Genomic DNA, 9,263 nt, shown 5'->3' with positions numbered 1-9,263 from the left:
TCATTTCCATTCATTATTTACTCATCATTTGTTTACTGGGTGTTTTTCTCCAGCTCTGTTGAGTTTTTCCACTAAACAAGCCTTACAATGAGTACCTGTACAAGTTTGTATACGATTAACAAACCTCACAGTGCCAGGGAATTACATTAGATGTGGTTGTCTGTTCAATACAAATGATATTTTTCTTGCAAAAAACATTATGGATTTTATATTTTTTAGAACCAACTAAGAGTCAGTTCAACATGACTTTACAGGAGTATTACTTGAAGAGCTCAAAACATGCCAACCTGAATCAGGTATTTTGTCTTGAGATATTCTCAAAAGAAAATATGACAATGAACTCTATCATGAAATAAAAAACCTCAACCTGTAATTAATTCAATGGACCAATGACAGGGAACCCGTTTTGTAAGTGAATGTTAAAATAGAAAACACTGAGGGCCTTACATTATTAATAAAAAACATTGGCTCATCATAAGGCTGATGCTTGATGAGGTAAAGCACCTTTGCCTGGAAAAGTCAGACTTAGCTCATTACGGTACCATGCTAGCTGCTGGGAATTAGAATCATTATAAAGTAAATATGATCACATTCAATAGATTGAATGTGCCCGAGTGTTACTCGGGCTGTGGATGTGGTTATTGTTGACTCTCCGACATCTGAAGGGGTCGTTGGTTGGTCACTTGGTGGTTGTTGTCAGTCTCATTTTGTTTGGAGAAAAACCCAGCAGGCTCGCCAAACAGGCCTCCTTGGCGCTGGATTAAAAGATACACAAAATATAAAAAGATAGTCAAATTAAATACATATTTTGAAGTTAGTTACTGTAACTTAAAGCTGTGTAGAAATAGCTGATGTTGTGAAAGGCCCAAATGTTGAGTATATTCACACAGAGAATTGGTGACCTACTGCAAGGCTGAAATATAATTTGAAGTGTCAAGTTTTCACATTCATTGAACAATAACAATATTGCCATAATTTCGTTTGGGTTTTTATGTGACCTGTACTTGATTTTGGAACATTGAGAGGATTTGAATCAAAAGGATTGGATCAACAGCATCCTGGCTGTAACAACTAGGGCCTCTAGTTGTTAAAGGTCCCATGGCATGAAAAATTTCTTTTATGAGTTTTTTTATAACATTAATATGAGTTCCCCTAGCCTGTCTATGGTCCCCCAGTAGCTAGAAATGGTGTTAGGTGTAAAATGAGCACTAGGTATCCTGCTCCGCCTATGAAAAATTAAAGCTCAGACACTCTAATTTCGAATTAGGCCCCATACGTCATCATAAGGGGCCAAGTTACCTCCCCTTTCTCTGCCTTTCCCGCCAATGGCCCGCCTTTGGCCCGCCAATGAAACAATGAGCTACGACCGTGCGTGGGGTGTGTGAATACGGACACTGTAACGCAAGTTCTATTTCATGTAGGCTACGCCGTCTAGGCTTCGCCTTATGGGCTTGTCCCGTGCGCGCGCTTGCGCGCGCTGAAAATTCAAACTATGCACCTATCAGCGTGGGCACCGCCCACATTTCCCACGGTATCGTGTCTATATAACGCGGTGTATACCGTCGCTCATCCTCCCTTTTCTTTCAGCACTTGTGCTTATCAGCGAGAAATTGAGAACTACAATTAAGAAGATGAGAACTTCAACACGGATCTCCCAAGCCGGTGGCAGCGGCTCGGGCGAGGCCGCGGACAAACGGCCCTTTTCAGGGCCACCTGAGAGCGCTCCTAGAGCTAGGTCCTTTTCAGGACTCCTATGCGCCTCCTGTCCCGCCTCCCTGGCACCGGGTGACGGGCACATGGCGTGCTTTTGGTGCCTCGGCACCGACCACGCCGCGGCTGCTATGGCGGCCCCCGTCTCCTGTGTCGCCTGCCGGGAGCTGCCTGAAGAGGGGATCCTCTCCAGGCATCTCTTCTTTTCCCCTGCGGTGGAAATGGCTGACGCCATCGACCTGTTCGGACCTGACGTCGACGATGGCATCATCGACGCCTCCCTGGACGACGTCTTCGGCGACTCGGCGTCCGGTTTTTCCCGCTCTCGGGTTACAACCGCCACCGTCATACAACACGAGGGTCCGCGCCGGATGACCGATCTCTTCCGGGAGATCATGGGTGAGGCGGCGGCCATCAAAGGGATTCCCATGCCGGTCCCGCCTCTCGCCCCCGTATCTGACGATATGCAGGGCGAGTGCTTTCGCACCCCATCTTTTTCCCGGCGGGTTACCCAGTGCCCCTTGTTCCCGCCTTTGCAGCACTTGTTTATTGCTGCCGGTGAGGACCCTTCGACCCCGAAGGCTCCGGTAAGATCCTACACGGATTTCACCAACGTGGAGGGGTGGGCCGATACTCAGGCGAGGGGGATCCCTCGCCTGGAGCCTCCCCTGGCAGCGCTTCTCTGTCCGGGCGCCGGGCTCCTTAACGAAAAGCCGCTGCCCCCCGACCGCCTCCAGAAGCAGATTGTCGGCCTAACGGACAGGGTGTTCGTTTGTGCCTCTCAATCCGCGGCGGCGGTCAACAACATCGCCCTGCTCTCCTCTGCCATGGTCTCCTTGTCGGCTGACAGGGAGGCCTACGGCCCGGAGGAAGCCGCGAGATGGCTGGCGGTTTCCCGCTTTTCCAGCGCCATCCTCCAGCTATGCCAGCCGATAGCCGTTTCGGCCGGCCAGCATATGGCGTGGGCTACCATGATTCAAAGGGTCATATGGCTCTCCCACACTGCGGTGCCGGAACGAGAGCGGGCCAGCCTCGTCCAGGGTCCACTAGCGCCGGATGGCCTATTTGGTCCCAGGTTCTCCGAGGTGCTCGCGCACCAGCAGTCAGTCCGTGAGAATCGTCCCGAACCGGGAACGATTCTCACGGGCTCCTCCCGCCAGCAGGCTGAGAGGAAGCGCGGTCTAGGCCGGTCCCAGCGTTCCATGGGACCGCCTCCGACTCCAGCCCCGGTGCAGCAGCCGCAGCCGCCGCGCACGGGGAGAGCAGCAGCGCCACGGACCGGGAAGTTCCGGACGCTTGCTCCTACTTTTTCTTTCCCTATTAAAGAAAAGAGTAAAGACCGTTCGGCCGAACGGCAGTACATGGTACCTAAAGAGCGATATTCCCCAGGCCACCTGCGTCCTACGCTTGTGGTGCGCTCCTCCATGTTGCCTATTTCCCCCTCTCAGCCCGGTGGCTGTAGGGTGACGGTCGGACGGCGTGTTCACATGGCCTCTGGTTCACCTGCTTCTAAGAAGCAGCGTCCCTTGGAGCCTCATGGACGGATCAGAGACTCGTTGCACGAGCCCGTGGATACGGCCGCTTGTACCGGTCTCCTGGTTCCCCACATTATAGGTGAGGAGATGGGTCCGCGCGCTGTGGCTACAGCCTGCGGACAGCGCATGCGCACAGGTGCTGCGGCCGGACGGCTCGCTCCCTGTTCAGCGGGCACGAGCGCGACGTCTAGACAGCTCGTTGTTTTTACAGCTGCTAGTTCTGGTACGTCTCCTACGCTCGCTGAGCCTCCTCCCTTTCGTGGGAAGCCCCCCTTGGTTCACACGCAGTGTGGAGGCGGTAGGGGCAGAGGAATACGGGTTATTCCTGGACGGTCTTCCTCAGCTGTCGGCTCGCCCTCTCTCCAACCGCTATGCGTGTTGGCAAGAGCGGTGCGTTCTGCCAACGTGGTTGGACACCACGTTGAGATGGGGCCATCCCATACAGTTCAAGCGTCGTCCCCCACCCTTTATGGGGTTGGTGGAGACCACGCTACGGGACCCGGCTGCGAGCACGGCTCTGGCAGCAGAGGTGGCACGTCTCTTGGTAAAGGGGGCCATCACTGTCGTTCCCCCCCACGAGTCTCACCTAGGTTTTTATTCCCGCTACTTCCTGGTTTCCAAGAAGTCAGGGGAAATGAGACCTATTCTGGATCTTCGCGTGTTCAACAGATTCGTTGCCACGAGGAAGTTCAGAATGCTCACGGTCGGAGCATTGTTCCGGTGTGTGAGAGAGGGCGATTGGTTCACATCCCTGGATCTCAAGGATGCTTACTTCCACGTCCCTGTTCGGCAGGCGGACAGGAAGTTTCTCCGCTTTGCCTTTATGGGGATGGCGTACGAGTACCAGTATCTGCCGTTCGGCTATTCCCTGGCTCCGCGCACCTTCTCGAAGTGTGTGGAGACGGCGTTGGAACCGCTCAGACGTCAGGGAAAGAGGATTCTCTTCTACCTAGACGATCTGCTTATTCTGAGCAACTCAGAAGAGACCGCGAGAAGGGACACCATGTTGGTGATAAACCATCTCTCCTTCCTGGGTTTTGCCATCAACTGGGAGAAGAGCTCCCCGCTCCCCAGCCGGCAGACAGTCTACTTGGGGCTTTGCCTAGACTCAGCCACCATGATTGCGATGCTTTCGCCTCCTCGGCGAGACGCCATCCTGTCGGCGCTCTCCCGTTTTCACGTTCGCAGAAACGTGACCGCACTGTCCACCATGCGCCTGTTGGGGCTGATGGCAGCTGCCCACCCCGTGGTCCCCCTGGGTCTGCTTTTTATGCGCAGACTCCAGCGGTGGTTTGCTCGCCAACGGTTGGACCCCAGGCGACACAAGCTCAGGGTGCTCCTCGTCCCCCGTTCGGTGTCGCCAGACCTGGAATATTGGAAAGGACCCTCCGCCCTTCTCAAGGGTGTTCCCCTGGGCAGGGTGGCGTCCTACGTAGTGGTCTTCACGGACGCCTTGTTGACGGGTTGGGGAGGAACGTGCCTCTCTCACTCGGTCGGAGACGAGTGGCGCACGCCCCCTACAGCACACATAAATGTGTTGGAGCTCGACGCTGTGAGGAAAGTGCTGTTGCATTTCTTTCACCTGGTGCGCGGCCGCCACGTTCTGATCAGGACAGACAGCGTGTCGGCGGCGGCGTAGGCCTACATCAACAGACAGGGGGGAGTCCGCTCCCCTGCTCTCCACCGAAAGGCGGTCGAGCTCTGGCTTTGGGCTCATCAGTATCTCCGCAGTCTGAGAGCCCTGCATATCGCGGGCGCCCAGAACTTTGGGGCGGACCTCATGTCTCGAGGCGGTCCCCGCCGAGACGAGTGGCGGTTACATCCCGACATTGTCAGACTGATCTGGCAGAGGTTCGGGACAGCGCAGGTGGACCTCTTCGCGTCCCGGGAGAACACGCACTGCAGGTGGTGGTTCTCCCTCAGCCCTCGGGATCTTCCCCCGTTGGGGGTAGATGCGTTGGCACACACACCTTGGCCGCGGGCTCTCTTGTATGCGTTTCCCCCGCTCCAGCTGATCCTTCCTCTTCTGGAACGGGTCAGACAGGAGAGACTGTCCCTGATATTAGTGGCCCCGGAGAACCGTTCAGCTCTGTGGTTTCCAGAGCTGGCCGTGCTCTCGCGGTCGGCGCCTTGGCCAGTACCATTCAGGCCGGATGCGCTTTCACAGGCCCACGGGACGGTGCACCACCCGCCCGATGTCTCGGGACGGCTGTTGGTTTGGCTCCTGAGAGGTTGATCCTGCAGGGCAAAGGTTTGCCTGAGACGGTTATCAACACTATTCAGAGTGCTCGTGCGCCTTCTACTTCTTCCCTCTATGCGGCGAAGTGGTGCGCCTTCTCTAATTGGTGTGAGACGAACCACGCTGTCCCATCTCAATGCGAGGTGGGAAGCGTGCTTTCGTTTCTGCAAAACTTATTGGAAAAAGGTTTGGCCTTCTCCACTATCAAGGTCTATGCGGCAGCCGTTTCGGCTGGCCATGCAGGCTGTGATGGTGGACCGATCTTCAGCCATCCACTGGTCAAGAGATTCTTGCGTGGGGCTAGACGGGTTAGGCCTGTTTCACGCGTGCTTACACCACGCTGGGATCTCCCCACCGTGTTGCGCGGATTGTCCAGGGATCCTTTCGAGCCTCTCTCTCAGGCCCCTTTGGATGCCCTGTCATTTAAGACGGCGCTCTTGTTGGCCTTGGTTTCTGCCAAGCGGGCCGGTGAGCTAACCGCTCTGTCTGTCAGCCCGAGTTGCTTGTTGCTAAACGAGGACAGCTCCTTCGCGTTGCTCAGACCTAATCCTGCGTTCCTCCCGAAGAACATTAATAGTTCTTTTCGGTCGAGGGATATTGTGCTTAAGGCTTTTCACCCCCCGCCTCATTCTAGTGAGGCGGAGGCGGAGTTGCATCTCCTGTGCCCGGTTCGGGCGTTGGCTATGTACGTGAATCGCTCGGCAGCGTTCCGCTCCACACAACAGTTGTTTGTGTGTTATAGCGACGCTAGCAGGGGCCGCGCTCTCTCTAAGCAGCGGTTTTCTCGCTGGGTATGTGAGGGTGTTTGCCTAGCCTACTCTCGGCAGGGCTTGGCGCCACCGTTGGGCGTTAAAGCTCACTCCACACGGAGCGTGGCCGCTTCAACGGCTCTACTCAAGGGCGTTTCGGTGGAAGACATCTGCGCGGCTGCGTCTTGGTCTTCCCCCGGCCCCTTTGTCCGTTTTTACATGTTAGACATGTCCAGGGGCTCACTCGGCAACTCTGTGCTAGAGTCCGGGACCCCTTTTACGGCTTAAGAATATAGACATGTTCTTTAAAGCGTCGTGGTTGGATTTCCTCTCGCCGGCTGGCGAGTTGGACTTGATTACCAGTCTTACTCTCCCACCTTTTTTCAAATGAAAAACAGGCTAGGGGGTTTTCTATTGGCTCGCCAATTGTCTGGTGGTTTTGTTTACCAGTATGGCACTCCCGCCGTTTTCTTCAAATAAGAAACGGCCGAGAGAGTCCCATTATTGGAGAGCCGAATTCCGTAGCTCCACCCCCGGTGGTAGCGGACCTAATGGAAACCTAGTTGCTCTGGTTTTTCTTTTCCTTTCATGGGTTCCATGAAGCACGGAATAGAGCCGGAGTCTTTACAGACTCACTTTTTTCTCCCTTGATCATTGCCTTGCTTGATCTAGGAGGAATTAGTTTTTTATAAAGCTGTTGTGTTTTACACTTCCTTGGCTTTTTGAGTCTTAATGTGTTCTGGTGACTTAGGTCTTTTTGACTGGGGTCCAGCAGGAGTACATTGATCGGGCTCCGCTCGCAGCTTCACCTTAGCCCATAAGGCGAAGCCTAGACGGCGTAGCCTACATGAAATAGAACGATAGTTATGTTATTATAACTCTAGTTCTATGATTGTAGGCGTAGCCGTCTAGTTTCCCACCTGCTGTTCCCTCCAATTGCTGAAAGAAAAGCTTGGAGGATGAGCGACGGTATACACCGCGTTATATAGACACGATACCGTGGGAAATGTGGGCGGTGCCCACGCTGATAGGTGCATAGTTTGAATTTTCAGCGCGCGCAGGCGCGCGCACGGGACAAGCCCATAAGGCGAAGCCTAGACGGCTACGCCTACAATCATAGAACTAGAGTTATAATAACATAACTATCGTTTTGTACACTTCTTTGTTATTTGGATAACCGTTCTGCTACTGGTTTTCGGGTTCTCTGACGTCTCTGGTGTTTCCACAACGAGACTCGTAGCGGGGTTTATCTCAGCCATGGTTGAGAAGGAATTGGGGGAAAGGAACTTTGGCTTTGGCTCCCTGAAGTACATGAACCATGACATGGAGGAGAAAGGGATTGTTGCCCGCGATTGTCTCCAGCCGGACTCCCGCTGCCCGCTGCCTGCTGCCAGCTGCCGCGAGGCCCCTCTGCCTCGGCACTGCCTGCTGCCGAGGCGGTGGTGCCTCGGCAGCAGGCAGCGGGGCTCCGGCGGGAGACAATCGCGGTCAACAATCGTGGGCAACATTCCCTTTCTCCTCCATGTCACGATTCAGTCTACTTCAGATTGACATGGAAGTGGAAGAACCACAGAGGTCGGAGAACCCGACGCAGTCGTTTGAGATTCATAATATCGTCTGGCGGCGCACACAGCTTTTGGCCGTGATAATATATAATATAATACTATGTATAATATGATATTATTTAGATAAAGAGCTCCAGGATTCCCGCCGGAGCACCCGGAGTGTTCTAGAATATATACAGAACACGGACAAAGGCTGTGTGCACCTCACCATTGCGATACATCCACTGTAAACACGAGCGCATGGTACCGTGGCCGCAAGCTGCTCAGGGCCACTCCCCCGCCCTCCACCTTAACCCGCCTCTAAATATCGGCACGTTTGTGGAAAGCCCATCTGCGCGAAGGCTGAATTTCTTGAAGCTCTTCAAGTACTGTATTAGGAGCCCACTAACAGCTGAATAAAAGCATTCATAAAGTAGCATGCCATCGGATCTTTAAACTGTAGTCTCTCGATCCGTCCCTGATCTATCTTTGAGCCAGCTCACCCTGAAGATTGCTCTTTCGTCTGTCTCGTTGAGCTCCTCCTCATTGAGCAGCAGCCCTGATATTGTTCTGGTGAGTTCTGGAGCAGCCTCCTCCTCTATGTTCCTTAGGCCAGCCTGGAGAAGTTAGCAGAACAGACGGGGCAGAACAAGGGAATTTTTTTTTTTTTTTTAAACCCTTCATTTAGATTAACAATTCAATAAAAGGTAAATCGTAGCATATCGTCGCTGTCCGATGAAAACCGCGTATGTCCATTTTTGCCGATTTTGAGATTTTACGATGATAGTTATGTCCAGGTCCATTTCCGTATACAGTATGCGTCATGAACCTAATTGACCAATGAAAAGTTGTGAAACACGTCATCTGATTTTCAAGTATATCCATTTGGTGTCAAAGCTTGTCAATCCCGCCGCGTATCTCCCGCCCTGTGGAGTCATCTCATTAGCGTCTCTGGAAGCGCATCATCGGGTAGCCGAATAACACTTTGAAGTTAAGGTATTTCGTTTTTTTGTCAACTGTTCTCAAGTTTATTCTAGTTGCAATATAAGATGAAGTAATTTTCACCGAATATTTTTTATTGTGAACCTGACTGACGAACGTAAATAAAGTAGGCTAAATAGGGCTGTAACGTAGCCTGGCTCCGCCCGCCTAAGTACTTCCGCTCAATTTGAATTTCCTTTCAGTACTCTCTGTACAAATGAAATGAAATGAAGTGAAGAGTACGAGAGTCTGGTAGAACCAGGCAAGCTGTAACGCGTATCGAAACCGAAATCACGACACTCAAAGCCACGAACCTGTCTCGCGGTGTGAGAAGGCAGAAGCACGATATACGCCCTTTCTAACTCTCTGGTAAAATTGTCAGATTGAAATTTGCTAATTTGTCTAAATAATAGTCTGCTGACACCGCCCCCTCTTATTGATGCCGTAAGTTTGCGAAGAGATGCCCTCTCTGTGATGACAGCTCTCCGTGGATACGGAGGATTTC

At 52.9% G+C, this 9,263-nt stretch overlaps 1 protein-coding gene across 2 annotated transcripts in view; it reads right to left on the bottom strand.

The window, feature by feature from the left end:
- LOC132452075 (dihydropyridine-sensitive L-type skeletal muscle calcium channel subunit alpha-1-like) overlaps positions 1–9,263 on the bottom strand; it is a 137,876-nt gene continuing 128,613 nt past the window's right edge. For both annotated transcript variants that reach the window (XM_060044442.1, XM_060044441.1), the window contains 2 exons: positions 8,281–8,394; positions 1–755 (listed from right to left, as the gene is read on the bottom strand). In XM_060044442.1, the coding sequence (XP_059900425.1) occupies positions 639–755; positions 8,281–8,394 (231 nt within the window). In that variant the 3' untranslated portion in view covers positions 1–638. The remainder of the gene's footprint in view (positions 756–8,280; positions 8,395–9,263) is intronic.

The sequence above is a fragment of the Gadus macrocephalus genome, chromosome 23 (genome assembly GCF_031168955.1).
Source record: "Gadus macrocephalus chromosome 23, ASM3116895v1".
NCBI lineage: Eukaryota > Metazoa > Chordata > Actinopteri > Gadiformes > Gadidae > Gadus > Gadus macrocephalus.
Note: the sequence above shows the minus strand (reverse complement) of the source record. Positions and strands in the feature narration are given on the sequence as shown.